Genomic DNA, 16,433 nt, shown 5'->3' with positions numbered 1-16,433 from the left:
TTTTTTGGAAACCAACCAACAAAAAACCTCCTGCACTTTTACTAAATCAGACACTGGGGTCAGGTCAACCCTGCTGCAGAAGCCAGCTCAAATCACTCTACAGTGGCACCTCGGGTTAAGCACCGTATTTTTCGCTCCATAAGGCGCACCAGACCATAAGGCGCACCTAGTTTTTAGAGGGGGAAATCAAGAAAAAAAATATTATTCCCCCCAGCCCCAAAGAGAGGCCGGGAGAGGCTGCGTGCGGCTATGGCAATTCCCCCACCTCCCGCAAAAGCCCACAGGAGCCGTGTACCCTTTAAGGAGCGCGCGGCTCCTGCGGGCTTTTCTACAAGGAGGGAGAAGGGACTGACTGGCCGCGTCAGTCCCTTCTCCCTCCTGGGGAAAAGCCCGCAAGAGCCACGCGGAGCTTGTGTGCGGCTCTTGGGGGCCTTTCCCGCCTGCCTCCCCCCTGCATTCGCTCCATAAGGCGCACACACATTTCCCCTTACTTTGTAGGAGGGGAAAAGTGCGTCTTATGGAGCGAAAAATACGGTACTTAATTCGTTCCGGAGGTCTGTTCTTAACCTGAAGCACCACTTTAGCTAATGGGGCCTCCTGCTGCTGCCGCACCGCCGTAGCACGATATCTGTTCTCACCCTGAAGCAAAGTTCTTAACCTGTCTGTAACCTGAAGCATATATAACCTGAGGTACCACTGTACACAACTTTTAGGAGGCAGCCCTGTTCAGGGAAGTTTTTAATGTCTGACGTTTTATTATTTTTTATACTTTCCTGGAAGCTGCCCAGAGTGGCTGGGGAAACCTGCCAGGTGGGCGGGGTCTAAACAATAAAATTATTATTATTATTATTATTATTATTATTATTATTACTTGTGCTGTTTCCCCCCCCCCCCACTGCATCTCAAAGCCCTCCTAGAATTGTGACTTTACAACAGCACCAGTGGGAAACACCACTTCTTAACAGTGGTGTGGTTAAATAAGAGAATTCTTCCCTATACAGAGTCCGCCACTTCCTCTGACGGACCTATTGCCATTTTGGTTCAAACTTCCATTTAAAAATAGAACACACTGCAGCGGCATTGTAGTTAAGCAATAGTCCGGAGGGCCAAAGGTTCCCCATCGAATGTGTGGCTTATCCTCTCTCTCTCCTAGTAGAGCAAATATATATATATATATTTATTTTCCTCTGAATATCCTATTCTGTTGGCAACTCATTTCTTCCATGGCTCTCTCCCTCTGCCCGCCCTTCTGTAGACCCTCTCCACCCTTTCTCTTGAAGTCTGGCTTCCATCTCCTCCCCTTGGACTCTCTCTGCTCCTTGCAAGGTACTCAATCTCTTGACTTCCCCCCCCCCATCCCATGGCTTCTGTGTTACCTCTTCCCCCGCCCCTCTCCTGCTTTCCAGTAAGATAGGGCCATCCCTGCTTGTTCCAGAGGCTGTGTGTGTGTGTGTGTGTGTGTGTGTGTAACTGAATTTCTAAAAATATTTTACCACCGCTATTATGCTTTCTTTCTATTATTATTATTATTATTATTATTATTATTATTATTATTATTATTATTATTTCTTTAAAGAAAAATATTTCTGTAACTGTCACTTCTCTCTGTTTTTTGTTTCTGTTTTTACCTGGTTGCATTTTTGGGGGGTTGATGTAAGCTGGTCTGAGCGCTCTCTTTTATCAGACAGGCAGGATAGAAAACATTCAATAGTACTGGTAAGGATAGACTGGGTTGTGCTGTTTAGGAAAGCCTAGTCTCGATTGAAACGAAATGTTGATGATGTTCGGGGAGATAAGCGCTCCCCAAAACCAAGCCGCTGAAAATCTGTGGAGCACATCGCAAAGAAATGAAAGACAGGGAAACCAGGACTAGACATAATAGACATAACTTTACTGAAACCTAAACTGTAGTAAAGACGAGCGGTAGATCTGAAACTCTTCCGTAGATGCCAAATCCTAGATAAGAATGTGACAATCTGGTTCAGACGTACCTCTCTTGGCTTATTAAGCTGAGGTACGTGTGTCCCTTGCACCCATGTGCTCTGTCCTTTCTCCCCTCCTTCCTTCCTTCCCTCCCTCCCTCCACTGCAACTTGCTGCTTCCCGGTTTAATTTAACCATGGTTTCCCCATTCATCCTGAACCAGGAAACCATGGTTACCCGGATTGGAACCAAGTTCAAACCATCCCCTCCATATCCCAATCATTATTTTTTTATATATTTTTCGGCTCAGACTTAATGGGAGACCATAGCTAATTAGCTCAGGATGTGCTGTCGTTGCTATGCACAGGGAACGGAGAAGAGAAGGACATAGTCTTGGCTTGGCTTGGCACGCTGAGATGCATACATCCAAACCGGGCGACCGTCATATGCGGAGTACGGATTGCAATGGAAGAGCCCTCTTGCGCTTAGCTCCAAGGGAGGTTGGCTAGGTCACATCTCAGGCCTAACTCGTAACTTGCACCAGTAGCTGCAGGGCTAGAGTGTTAGCTGCCTTGTCCATAAATACCGTATTTTTCGCTCTATAGGACGCACCTGACCATAGGACGCACCTTGTTTTAGAGGGGGAGAACAAGAAAAAAATAATCTTCCCCTCTCTGCTCAGCGCCCCTTCAGCGAAGCGGCAGGAGAAACGGAGCCCCTTCCATTTCTCCTCCCGCTTGGCTGAAGGGGCGCCGCACAGCTCTCCCTCTCTGCTGAAGCCAGGAGAGTCTTGCTCTCCCGGCTTCAGCAAAAGGAACCCGAAGCCTGCGGAGTGCAGCTGGAACTCACACTGTGCTCCAAAGGCTTCAGGCAGCTATCCCTGAAGTCTGGAGAGCAAGAGGGGTCGGTGCGCACCGACCCCTCTCGCTCCCCAGGCTTCAGCGAAAGCAACGCGAAGCCTCCGGAGTGCGGAGGGAGCACTCCCTCTGCGCTTCGGAGGCTTCGCGTTGCTATCGCTGAAGCCAAGGAGCCTGCATTCGCTCCATAGGACGCACACACATTTCCGCTTAATTTTTGGAGGGGAAATAGTGCGTCCTATAGAGCAAAAAATACGGTAAGTTGTTATCCTGGGGGTTACGGAAGGGTGGGTTATGAATGGGGACGAGACCTGTGCAGCCTCCGGGCAATGCTTGGGTACGCCACGAGAGTCTCTCGACCCGCCTTGGCTTCTCTTCGAAACCACGCTCTGTCTGCCTGCGGCTGGACCCGGTGAGCTCTGCAGGGCTGTTCTGTCTCGCCACCTCCTTTCCACGCTGTGCCTCGGCTCCAAGCCGTTCCGTCGCCGCTGTTGTTTTCATGTGCTTGATTTGCCTGCTTGTTTCTCGTACCACCATTTCCTCCATGTTGGTTTTCCCTCCTCTCCCCCCCGAAACCCCCCGCAGGCTGAGACGGCTGCAAACCGGATTTGCAAAGTGTTGGCCGTCAACCAGGAGAATGAACACCTGATGGAAGACTACGAGAAGCTGGCTTCCGACGTGAGTGCGGGCAGGACCCCTTCCCCTTGCGAGTCCCATGGGGCGAGCACCGAGGCTGCCAGACCTCCCTAAAGATTGTAGCATCCAGATTTAGGGGAGGGGGGGTAAGGCTGCCGACGGCTGCCAGCCATGATGGTTGTGCTGCGCTTCCAGGGTCAGAGGCTCCAGCCATGCTGGAAACCACCGGCTGGTGAGACCGGTCACGCTATGGCCCTGCTACAGAGGTTCCTGCAGGGTTTCCCCCGTACCTACGGGACCGCCTCTCCTGGTATGTCCCGCGGAGGACCTTAAGGTCCACAAATGACAACAACGTGGAGGTCCCAGGTCGCAAGGTGGTTAGATTGGTCTCAACTAGGGCCAGGGCCTTTTCAGCACCGGCCCCGACTTGGCGGAACGCTCTGTCACAAGAGACCAGGGCCCTGCGGGACTTGACATCTTTCCGCAGGGCCTGGAAGACAAAGCTGTTCTGCCTGGCCTTTGGTTTGGACTCAGTCTGAGCCTTATGTCTTCCCTCCCCTTACGGTTTTGATTTATGGGCTGCTTTTAAAATGAGGCTGCTTTTTAAATTGCATTTTAACCTGTATTTTAAATTGGGTCTCCCCCCCCCCCCCCCCATTATGTTTCCATTGAGCCCGGCTTTGGCCGGGGAGGACTTGGGTATAAATAAAATTTATTATTTATATTATTATTATTCAGCTGGTCACTGTGAGAACAGGATGCTGGACTGTGATTTGCCACTCAGCTGTCCTTAATGTTCTTATGTGAGGGCTGTTTCTTGGAGCAGTCTTGTCCCAATCGGGCCACCGTAGTTGGAATTCTGGTTGCCGTAACCGGCTGAGCAGAGTGCAGGAACTGGGCCTGTCGCAGGTGGTCCCTGGGCTTTACGTAGGGCGGTGGGGAGGAGCCACTATATCCCTGGGGTTGTTGTCCTCGCTGTCGTTGACCCCACCTCTCTCCTCCACCCCGCCAATCCGATCCTTAGCTGCTGGAGTGGATTCAGCGCACCATCCCCTGGCTGGAGAACCGCGTCCCGCAGAAGACCATCCAGGAGATGCAGCAGAAGCTGGAGGATTTCCGCGACTACCGGCGGGTTCACAAGCCCCCCAAGGTGCAGGAGAAGTGCCAGCTGGAGATCAACTTCAACACCTTGCAGACCAAACTGCGGCTAAGCAACCGGCCGGCCTTCATGCCCTCCGAGGGGAAGATGGTCTCGGTGAGTGTGCCCGCTTAAAAAAAGCAGAAGGGGACCGATAGGGTGGCAGAGTGGAGCTCCAGGTGGTGTTGGATGGGTGCCCTGCGCCTCCAGAGTCAGAATTGGTTCAGCTTTGGGCCAACAGAGCAATTAAAGGTAGCCTAACTTCTGCCGCCTATGTTCTGGTAACCTCTAGGTTAGATTACTACAGGTTAGGGGGGGAAACAATGCTGTCCAGGGTTGTAAAGACTGCGGAGAGAATAATTGGGTGCACTCTCCCTAAGGTAAAGGGACCCCTGACCATTAGGTCCAGTCGTGGCCGACTCTGGGGTTGCAGCGCTCATCTCGCTTTATTGGCCGAGGGAGCCGGCGTACAGCTTCCGGGTCACATGGCCAGCATCACTAAGCCGCTTCTGGCGAACCAGAGCAGCGCACGGAAACGCCGTTTACCTTCCCGCCGGAGTGGTACCTATTTATCTACTTGCACTTTGACGTGCTTTCGAACTGCTAGGTTGGCAGGAGCTGGGACTGAGCAATGGGAGCTCACCCAGTCACAGGGATTCGAACCGCCAACCTTCTGATCGGCAAGTCCTAGGCTCTGTGGTTTAGACCACAGCGCCACCCGTGTCCCAACAGAGCAATTGGGTTGGAGCTAATGTCAAATCTCACTTTGGCTGCAAATGCCCCATCGAGCCAGAATCACTGGGTGTTTCCCCCATCCTTGCTTTCCTTTAATCTGCAAATATGCAGATGCTGGCCTATCTTCCAAGTCGTTAAAGTTGCTGTGACAATGTATTACTGAATCAACATGTGCAGTCAGGTGGCATGTGCAGTCAGGTTCCTCTTCCAGTGTCTCTAAACTGCAGAGCAACCTTTTCTCTACCCTGCGGCCCTCCAGCTCTTCCGGGCTCCATCGGGCCCAGCCGGCTTGGAGTCCAAAACAGCCGGAAGGTACCAGGTTGTCGGGAGCAGGGGGTGGTCATCCAGTAGCTACGTATAGCCCCTTTCTCTATGTTTACGAGCGTGTGTGCCTGCAAGATTAAGCGAGAGCCCAGCGGACCCCCAGATAGGACAGGCAGATGTCCTAAGAGGAGGTGATGCTCAGACTGCATCTCTTCCCCAACTCACCTGCCTTCCGTTCCCTAGTCAATCCCAATGGTTTGCAACGAAGGCAATTCGAACAATTTCAGAAATGCTATTAGAAGCTATTAAGCGGAACTGATGTGTTTGTCTTGCTGTGTTTCACTTCTCGTTTGCTTAGGGTGGTTTATATATACAGTCGTACCTTGGTTCTCGAACAGAATCTGTTCCAGAAGTCTGTTCGACTTCCGAAAACATTCAAAAACCAAGGCACAGTTTCCGATTGGCTGCAGGAACTTTTACAACAGGGGTGGCCAACTCCCAAGAGACTGTGATTTACTCACAGAGTTAAAGACTGTGATCAACCCCCTTTTTCAGGGTTCAGGTCAAAGTTGTTGAGCTCTTCTTAGAGAGGAGGAAAAGCCCGTTTTTTGGGGGTGCAGGGCAAAAAAGGGGAACCAAACTTGTTGAGCTTCTTTGGGGGGAAACAGTGATCTACCAGTGATCTACCACGGGACGTCCAGTGGTCTACCAGTAGATCTACCTGTTGGACGTACCTGGTCTACAGCATGAGTCGGCGCACTAAGGCCCGCGGGCTGGATCAGGCCCAATTGCCTTCTGGATCCAGCCTGCGGACAGTCCGGGAATCGCCGCATGGATCGCCAGTGCACATGTTCTTTCCCTCTCCCTCACACGGCGGTGGCGCCTCCTCCCTCCCTCCTCCTGACTTCTCCCCGCCCTGCCTAGAGGAGGAAGGGGACTGGGCTGCCATTTTAAGCAGCTCCTCGCTGGAGCCCTTTTGCACGCCACTCATCGTCCCACCACCGCCACTGCCACCAGTCCCTGGCGCTCACAAGACACAGGTAAGCAGCCACTGGGGCTCATGCATCATCCCCCCCCCCAAAAAAAAATATATAGTCCGGCCCCCCACAAGGTCTGAGGGACAGTGGACCGCCCCCTGCTGAAAAAGTTTGCTGACCCCTGGTCTACAGCAACTTGGGGAGAGGGTTAGCCTGAGCTGAGACATGGGATGAAAGTGCAGTCATGTTACGATGCTGAATGTTTCCCTCTCCCCCCAAAAACCTCCCCAGGACATCAATAACGGCTGGCAGCACTTGGAGCAGGCGGAGAAAGGCTACGAAGAGTGGCTGCTGAATGAGATCCGAAGGATGGAGAGGCTGGACCACTTGGCCGAGAAGTTCAGGCAGAAGGCGTCGATCCACGAAAGCTGGACCGAAGGTGAGCTTAAGGATGCAGGATGCTGCCTTGTGCCAAGCGAGGCAGCTGGCTCGTCTGTCGTCTGCGCTGACTGGCAGGGTCTGGAACTTGCACCCGGGGCCTTCTCTGGATGCAAAACGCAGCTTTTTCCCGTGCACGCAGGACACACAAATCACACACCCAACATCTGCGACTAGCAACAGCCAGCCTTTCCCGCTGCTGCTGTCCAGGTACGGCAATGGGGCCCGCCTAAAGTTGTTGTAAGGGACGTGGGTGGCGCTGTGGGTAAAAGCCTCAGCGCCTAGGGCTTGCCGATCGAAAGGTCGGCGGTTTGAATCCCCGCAGCGGGGTGCGCTCCCGTTGCTCGGTCCCAGCGCCTGCCAACCTAGCAGTTCGAAAGCACCCCTGGGTGCAAGTAGATAAATAGGGACCGCTTACTAGCGGGAAGGTAAACGGCGTTTCCGTGTGCTGCGCTGGCTCGCCAGATGCAGCTTTGTCACGCTGGCCATGTGACCCGGAAGTGTCTCCGGACAGCGCTGGCCCCCGGCCTCTTGAGTGAGATGGGTGCACAACCCCAGAGTCTGTCAAGACTGGCCCGTACGGGCAGGGGTACCTTTACCTTTTACCTTTAAAGTTGTTGTAAACAAAAATTGCCCTTTTCCCTTATGGGGTATCCAAGAGCCCATATAGAGTCCTTACATAGGTTCCCTATTGGTAGGAGAGAATAACAGAGGCCAACCAGAGAATATTGAGAAGCAAAGCAGCTCGTAAGCCTGATCTTTATTGATCTGTTGCAACAGGGTGCTCCCCTCACACGCAGGAGAGAGGAGGAACCCAGAAAAATGGCATGCAAGGCCTTATAAAGACTTTTGAAATTGCCACCCTGTAGATCAAGACCACCCCCAGAAACATCATACATACATCACAGAAGGGGTGTAACCTAAGACCACCCCTCAGATACATCACACCTACATCACAGAAAAGGCGGTCTAAAACAGAAATTTGAATATTGTTTATCTCCTGTCTGGCAGGTTACTTGATTGGATTTCCTGGGGAGCCTGGCCATTCTTTTGTAGTGATAAATACTTAGTTCCTGGGCCAGGTCACAGGCTCACATCCTATTCATATCTTGAATGTGCCCTTAAGACGGGATTTGTGAGGAAAGAGACAATGGGGAGGTTTCCCACTTTGACCTTGTAGAGAAAACATTGGCTCAGTTTAGGAATCAAAATGGTTCCAGGTTGGTCTTCCTGTGCTGATCTATGTACGTGCTTGGTTGGGACACTTATGAACATTACCATATATCTTAAGACCATAAAGTTCCTATCACAATGTCAATAGGCAGGGAGTTCCAAAGCAGAAAGGGAATGACTCTTAAAAAAAAAAAGAATGCAGGACAGATACTGCATGGAGTTCAAATCCTGCAAGTCAAAGGCATGGAGTGAACTAGTGGAGTCCCGCCATGCCCCCTTTCGCTACGTTCTACCCAAGTGCCCCCCGTGACGGTGCTGGTGCCTGTATGTTTTTGGAGGTAGCCCAGAGACGCCTCCCCTCTTCCAGGAGAAAGGTCGGCTTCCCTGGGGGGGGGGGGGGGGTTACCGCTGCCTTTTTATTAAACGCCTAGCCTCCGGCCTCTTCCAGTCTGGCCAGATGTCAAGGCGCGAGGGCCAGACCTTCCAACATGGCAGCTGCGGGTCTCGCCCCGTAGAAAAATGCCATAATCCCCCCTTCTGGAAGGAATGCGCCGGGTGGAATGTTGTTCTCATAGGGTTGGGGGAAAGAACATTGCCGGGTTGGGGGGGTGTAAACATAGTTTAGCTTGCGCAAGTGTGCGGAGTGGGGGCGGGCGGGCGCTTACAGCTGCGCAGAAGCTGTTTCTGCTTTTCCATGGGTTTTGGGAGCGACGGAAATAATTGAAAGAAGAAAAGGGGGCTGAGTGAACTTCTGGTTTTTCTTCGGTTGGGGGAGGGGCGGGGTGCCAATGAACCAATGAAACTTGCCTTATACAGAGCCAGACATTTAGTCCCCTAGCCTGGTGGTGTTTTCTGAGTGCCAGCCGCTCTGCAACACAGCCTGGGTGTCTGGGCTCTCCCACTGCCTACGTACCCCCCTTAACCCAGGCTGCCGAATGGCATCACATTCGCACCCGGCTCTCCCCGCAAGGCAGCTCGCAAAATAGCTCGAGGGGCTTCCTGGGAGCCAACCTCGCCCATCTCCAGGCGTGACCTTGTTGCATAGAATGAACGTGTAATGCACTCGCAGCTCGGACACCGGGCAGAGAGCGTCTTCTCCAAACCTGGTGCCTGTGAAGCCTAAAGAACTCATTGCCACAGGGGTGGCGGCCGCCTGCAAGGACAGCTTTTATTAGAAGAAAGGGGAACAAGAGGAGGGAGATGGAGACTCTTCCTCCACCTCGTCCTCCTCATGAGATTCCCCAGGGAATGCTTGGCTAACTGCTGCCGGAGACAGAGCGCTGGGTTAGGCCAGTGTTGACTCAGATCCAACATGACATGTCCTATTTTATTTTTCATGCCTGGAGGGAATTCAGGGGGAGTAGCTGCTGTTAAATAGCTGCTTTTAGAGCATTGGGGTATGCATATGCTGAGATAGATATATAGATATATATAGAGAGAGAGAGCGCTCACCGGTGCAAGACGGTCTGAGCACATGATACCATTCCTGGCCTGACTTCAAAGGCTACCAGTTAGTTTTCAGGCTCAGTTCAAAATGCAGGTTTTGGAACTTTAAAGCCTTAAACTGTTCAGGACCCGTACGAACCAACCCAAACCCTGCCATCATCATCATCTGAGGCCCTTCTTCATGTGTGTCCTCCATGAGAAGTCTGGAGGGCAGCAAGACGAGTTTGGGCCTTCTCAGTGGTGGCTCCCTGTTTGCTCTACCCAGGGAGGCTCTTCTGACACCTTCATTGCATATCTGTAGGCGCCAGGCAAGGCAAAAACATTACTTTTTAACCAGGCCTTCTACTTTTAACTTATCTATGGCCTCTTTTTTTTTGGCAATGGGGTGGTTTAATGCAACAGGGTGTTTTTGCTGGTTTTAATGTACGTATATGTTTGTTTGCTTTGCTTTAAATATTATAAGTCTCTCTGAGTTGCCATGGGAAAAGAGCAACCAATACAATTAATTAATTAAAAGTAATAAAATATTCCCGTTTGACTTTGCCCACCTTGAGCACCAGAGACCCTGCCCTCCATCCTGCCATCACACGAATCAAGGTAGCTGCATAAGGAGCTTACAGATGAGCTGAGATTTAAGAAGGGCACATTTAAGAAACAGAAGAAAGAGGAAATCGCAAAGGAAGAATACACACAAGTAGTCAACAGTTGCAGGGAGAAGGTCAGGCAGGCCAAAGCTCAGAATGAACTCAGGTTTGCAAGACAGGTTACAAATATTTTTCTTCTTCCTCTGCAGCCGCACCAGTTTCTTCAGGTTCCTTCCACCTACCGTATTTTTTGCTCTATAAGACTCACTTTTTCCCTCCTGAAAAGTAAGGGGAAATGTGTGTGCGTCTTATGGAGCGAATGCAGGCTGTGCAGCTATCCCAGAAGCCAGAACGGCAAGAGGGATCGTTGCTTTCATTGCGTAGCGATCCCTCCTGCTGTTCTGGCTTCTGAGATTCAGAATTTTTTTTCTTCTTGTTTTCCTCCTCCAAAAACTAAGTGCGTCTTGTGGTCTGGTGCGTCTTATAGAGCGAAAAATATGGTATATTTCTTGTTGGTCTGCCCTTGTGCTTTCAATATTTTGCTTTTAAGAATCATCCATCTTGGACTCCTCTCGGAGTATTTCTGACCTTGGGACTTTCACCCAGTAGTTCCTTTGGGCTTTTTCAAACCAGCCTCCTTAAAGTCCAGAGTGTGTTTTCTCACTACACTCCGCTTTCCCTTCTTGCCTGTGTATGATGAAACCTAAGAGGACTTGGTAGCTTCCTTCCAAGGTTTCCTGTACTTCCAGCTCTGCAGTTCTGGGATTCTGTGAAATAATGGCAGGCAGGGAAGAACAATGACTGACCTACACAGTGCTTGGGCTACCTTAGAATCTTAGTTTTTGTTTGGGTAGTTGGCCAGTATCTCTACTCCTTGGCCCTCTTTCTGCCTCTCTGCCTGGTAACCTGGAAAGGCATTGCTGGCCATGTCAAACACATACCCTCCACCATTTCTCGTTGAAAAGAGGGACTTCCTAAGGAAAAGCGGGACATTCTGGAATCAAATCAGAAACTGGGGCGGCTTCTGTAAACCCGGGACTGTCCCTCTGTTGTAAACAAAATTTGCCCTTTCTTCCCTTATGGGGTATCCAAGAGCCCATATAGAGTCCTTACGTAGGATCCCTATTGGTAGGAGAAAATAACAGAGGCCAACCAGAGAATATTGAGAAGCAAAGCAGCTCGTAAGCCTGATCTTTATTCATCTGTTGCAACAGGGTCCTCGCTCACCACACACAGGAGGGAGGAGGAACCCAGAACAATGGCGCACAAGGCCTTATATAGACATTTTAAATTCCCTGCCCTGGAGCTCAAGACCACCCCTCCATACATCATACATACATCACAGAAAGGGTGTAACCTAAGACCACCACCCCAGATAAATCATACCTACATCACAGAAAAGGTGGTTTACAGCAGAAATCTGAGTGACTTGTTTACCTCTTGTCTGCCAGATTACCTGTTTAATGATCACTTGATTGGATTGCCTGGGGAGCCTGGCCAGTCTTTTGTAATGATAAATACTTAGTTCCTGGGCCAGGTCACAGGCACACACCCTATTCTTATCTTAAATGTGCCCTTAAGACAGGATTTGTGAAGGAAAAGACAATGGGGAGGCTTTTCCATTTTCCTTTGACCTTGCAGAGAAAACATTTCAGTTTGGGAATCAAAAATGGTTTCAGGATGGACTTCCTGTGCTGATCTATGTACGTGCTTGGTTGGGACACCTATGAACATTTAACATATATCTAAGACCTCAAAATTCCTATCACACTGGCAAACCATACCAGACTGGACTTAGCATCATACCTAACACTTTGCAGTGCCAGTCTGACTGCAGTAAGAGTTGCCCAGCCTTTTGTGTGTGTGTTTTGTTTAAGAAGCTACTACACCCTTCCAAAGGGACGTGGGTGGCGCTGTGGGTTAAACCACAGAGCCTAGGACTTGCCAATCAGAAGGTTGGCAGTTCGAATCCCCGTGACGGGCTGAGCTCCCGTTGCTCGGTTCCTGCTCCTGCCAACCTAGCAGTTCGAAAGCACCCCCAGGTGCAAGTAGATAAATAGGGACCGCTTACTGGCGGGAAGGTAAACAGCGTTCCGTGTGCTGCGCTGGCTCGCCAGATGCAGCTTTGTCACGCTGGCCATGTGACCTGGAAGTGTCTCCGGACAGCGCTGGCCCCTGGCCTCTTAAGTGAGATGGGCGCACAACCCCAGAGTCTGTCAAGACTGGCCCGTATGGGCAGGGGTACCTTTACCTTTACACCCTTCCAAAGGGACGTGGGTGGCGCTGTGGGTTAAACCACAGAGTCTAGGACTTGCAAATCAGAAGGTCGGCAGTTCGAATCCCCGCGACGGGCTGAGCTCCCGTTGCTCGGTCCCTTCTCCTGCCAACCTAGCAGTTCGAAAGCACATCAAAGTGCAAGTAGATAAATAGGTACCGCTCCGGCGGGAAGGTAAACAGCGTTTCCGTGCGCTGCTTTGGTTCGCCAGAAGCGGCTTAGTCATGCTGGCCACATGACCCGGAAGCTGTACGCCGGCTCCCTCGGCCAATAAAGCGAGATGAGCGCCACAACCCCAGAGTCGGCCACGACTGGACCTAATGGTCAGGGGTCCCTTTACCTTACACCCTTCCAACGAGGAGGAGACTGCAGGCCCAGAGAGCTCTGCTATTTCTCCTGAAAGCTCAAGACCAGTTGTTTATCTCCTTGGGTTCTGGCTGCAGTCCTTTTGTTTCCCGCCCTATTCTTAGCCGAGCCTGGGAAGGGTGGGAGTGTTATCAGCCTCCCTGCAGCTTCCTGTTGGGCTTGGTCAGGCACATGGCAAATTCCTTTCTCCTTGCAGCAAAGGGTAGGAGCCCCCCCGACCCCCCCTTCCAACCTCTTCCTCCCTCCCCCCACCCCACAACTTGGCTTCATCCATCAAAGTGGGCAGTCGATTACTATAGGAGGCCCAGTGTGGCCCCTGACTGCTCCTTGGGGGTGATGTGGGGAGGGGAGAAACTGGAAGAAGAAACTCATTTGGTGCTAAGAAACCCCAAAGAGTCCCACCTAGGCAGCAGCAGGAAGGTAACCAAAACTCTGTTTTTCAGCCAGTTGATGTCTGATCCCCTGAGGCCGTTCTAGCTGTGCTTGGTTCTCTTTTGCACTTATTAAAGGTAAAGGGGACCCCTGACCATTAGGTCCAGTCGCAGACGACTCTGGGGTTGCAGCGCTCATCTCGCTTTATTGGCCGAGGGAGCCGGCGTACAGCTTCCGGGTTATGTGGCCAGCATGACTAAGCCGCTTCTGGCGAACCAGAGCAGTGCACGGAAACGCCGTTTACCTTCCCACTGGAGTGGTACCTATTTATCTACTTGCACTTTGACGTGCTTTCGAACTGCTAGGTTGGCAGGAGCAGGGTCCGAGCAATGGGAGCTCACCCCGTCGCGGGGATTCGAACCACCGACCTTCTGATCGGCACATCCTAGGCTCAGTGGTTTAACCCACAGCGCCACCCGTGTCTCTTTGCACTTATTATGAATTATCTGTTTTATTACTTTTCCATCCCACCGTTTCTCCCAAGGAGGTCAAGGTGACGTGTGTGGTTCTCCTTGCCCCCCCCCTTTTATCCACAAAACAACCCTGAGAGGCAGGGCCCAGGAGCCTTGTGCTCCTCCTACTAAGCTGTCCCAAGAGACGAGAGTTCGAATCTCCACTTGGCTGCAAAACTCGCCATGGGCGACCTCAGGCCAGTTACAGCCTCTCAGCCTAGCTTACCCTCCAGGGTTTGTTTTGAGGATGAAATGGAGAAGGGAGGAGAATGACCACGTACGCCACCTTGAGCTCCTTGGAGGAAAAGGGATGTAAATTTTAATTTTATTTTTAAATGCTTCATTGGTTTTAAAACGGACTAACGTAAGTAATCAATAGAAATCAAGGACAAAAAGGAAATAAGCAAACATTCATTCCATAGCTGATGCACATTGTAAGAAATGATTTGTTAAATTCAGCATCACCTCCAATATAAATTTGTTAAGAGAAAAAGGACAGGAGGGTTGACATTTCTAAATAAACTGCTCAGCTGCACTTGCAAAATGCAGCCCCCAGGCCTCGGGGTGTGGGTGGGTGGGTGTGGGTATGCCTCTACCTCCTTAGCTCAAACCCCTGGTGGGGGCTGAAATAAAAAAAATAAAGGTCTTATATATATAATAAATATACCAAGCAAACACGTACATAAATATATAAACCACATGTCTAAAGCAGCACAGGAAAACAACCATGAAACCATTTTGGCTCCCATACTGACCAAATGTTTTCTCTGCAAAGTCAAAGGAAAATGGAAAAGCCTCCCCATTGTTTTTTCCTTCCCAAATCCTGTCTTAAGGGTATGTCTGTGTATGAATAGGGTGAGCCTGTGGCCTGGCTCAGGAACTAAGTATTTATCATTACAAAAGACTGGCCAGGCTCCCCAGGGTATCCAATCAAGTGACCATTAACAATCAAGTGACCATAAGGGAATCAGGGCAGACTTTTTGTTTATTACAGGGCCTTGCTTTCAACTCAAAAGTTTTTAAAGGCACCAGGACCACCAGCCCACATTCTCATTGATGCTTTGTTGTTGTTTAGTTGTTTAGTCGTATCCAATTCTTCGTGACCCCCTGGACCAGAGCACGCCAGGCCCTTTCTTCCACTGCCTCCCGCAGTTTGGTCAAACTCATGTTTGTAGCTTCGAGAACACTGTCCCACCATCTCGTCCTCTGTTGTCCCCTTCTCCTTGTGCCCTCCATCTTTCCCAACATCCGGCTCTTTTCCAGGGAGTCTTCTCTTCTCCTGAGGTGGCTAAAGTCTTGGAGCCTCAGCTTCAGGATCTGTCCTTCCAGTGAGCACTCAGGGCTGATTTCCTTCAGAATGGATCAGTTTGATCTTCTTGCAGTCCATGGAACTCTCAAGAGTCTCCTCCAGCACCAGAATTCACAAGCATCAATTCTTCGGCGATCAGCCTTCTTTATAGTCCAGCTTTCACTCCCTTACATCACCACTGGGAAAACTCATTGATGCTACTAAGGTGAAATATGGGGCTCCCTTGCCCACAGCACCCTGAAACTCCCGCCTGCTCCTCCCACCCTCTCAAAGAGGGTCCCAGACACAGGAAGCCGGCTCTGGGCTTCTTCCGGCTGCGCAGGAAACGAGAGAACTGCATGCCGCTGACATTCCTGAGCTTTGGAGACCTTTCCTCCGGCTCCTGCTTCCTCTCAGCTCATCCCTCTGGTCTGGGCTTCCAGTTGCCACCATCCTCCCCGTCTCCCCCCCTTTCCCCAGCCCTGGCCTAGGGGCCGAGGCAAAAGCTGCCTCTGCTCTCCACCTGGCAACGTTCGCCGGAGCCCTCTGCGCTAATTCGAAAGCTATTTGAGTCGGGAGCGGAAAAGCGGCTTGGGTTTTTTTGAAAAGCGCTCTTCTGTTCCAGTTAGCTGTTCCCCGGGACATGCTTAGCTTTGAAATTTCTCCCTTGGCTGCCGGCCAGACAGAAATCCAGACAAACTGGGAGTTGCGGTGGAGAGATGATGGGGCAGCGGGCGGGAACAGGGCAGTTTCTGAGCTGGCTGAGTGCAAGCAGCCGAGGCAGAGAGACTTTGCTTTTAGAACGGAGATCTCCCCCTCTGTACCTCACCCCATCTTTCCCCCCTAAACTTGTGAGCCACAAGGGCTTCAGAAACCACCTGTGTCCTCCTCCAGGTGTGGAGACCCTGGGCAAGCCCTGAATTCCCTTCGGCCAATGAGGGATCGGTGATGTCATCCCAAGGAGAGGATACCTTGGGGATTCCCTGAGCTGGCCTGTGCTGCTGACAGGTGTGGGGGAATCCTTGAAGCACCAGCCATGTCCGGAAAGCAAGACCCACCCACCCCCAGACACACACACACACCGCCCTGACCAGGACAGGACAGCAGGGGGCACTATTAATCTCGAGTGATACTCTGACCATAGCTGTCAACCGTCCCTTATTTGGCGGGAAAGTCCCTTATCCCAGCGCCGTGTCCCGCTGCTGTCCCTTATTGATGATGTCCCTTAAATTTTCCAGGTTTTAAAGGAAGCAGCTCCTCTCCCTCCCTGCCTGCCGGCCAGGGAGGAGGGAGGCTCCAACTGTGTTGCTTGGCTGCGTTGCTCACCCAATAAGGAGTCTAAGAACGACTGGGGGGTGGAGCTTGCATACCTTGATATGCTGATTTGCATATCAAATCAGCCGCGTTGCCTGGGGACTCGCCTTTGCTCAGCGCTTCCCAGTGGAGAGGT

At 51.3% G+C, this 16,433-nt stretch overlaps 1 protein-coding gene across 6 annotated transcripts in view; it reads left to right on the top strand.

The window, feature by feature from the left end:
- ACTN4 (actinin alpha 4) overlaps window positions 1-16,433 on the top strand; it is a 136,499-nt gene that overhangs the window by 99,545 nt on the left and 20,521 nt on the right. For all 6 annotated transcript variants that reach the window (XM_028742070.2, XM_028742068.2, XM_028742066.2 and 3 more), the window contains exons 9-11: window positions 3,365-3,457; window positions 4,440-4,670; window positions 6,821-6,968. In XM_028742070.2, the coding sequence (XP_028597903.1) occupies window positions 3,365-3,457; window positions 4,440-4,670; window positions 6,821-6,968 (472 nt within the window). The remainder of the gene's footprint in view (window positions 1-3,364; window positions 3,458-4,439; window positions 4,671-6,820; window positions 6,969-16,433) is intronic.

This window comes from Podarcis muralis, chromosome 7 (assembly GCF_964188315.1).
Source record: "Podarcis muralis chromosome 7, rPodMur119.hap1.1, whole genome shotgun sequence".
Classification (NCBI taxonomy): Eukaryota; Metazoa; Chordata; class Lepidosauria; order Squamata; family Lacertidae; genus Podarcis; species Podarcis muralis.
The sequence above is the reverse complement of the archived record's forward strand: the minus strand, read 5'-3'. Positions and strand labels throughout refer to the sequence as shown.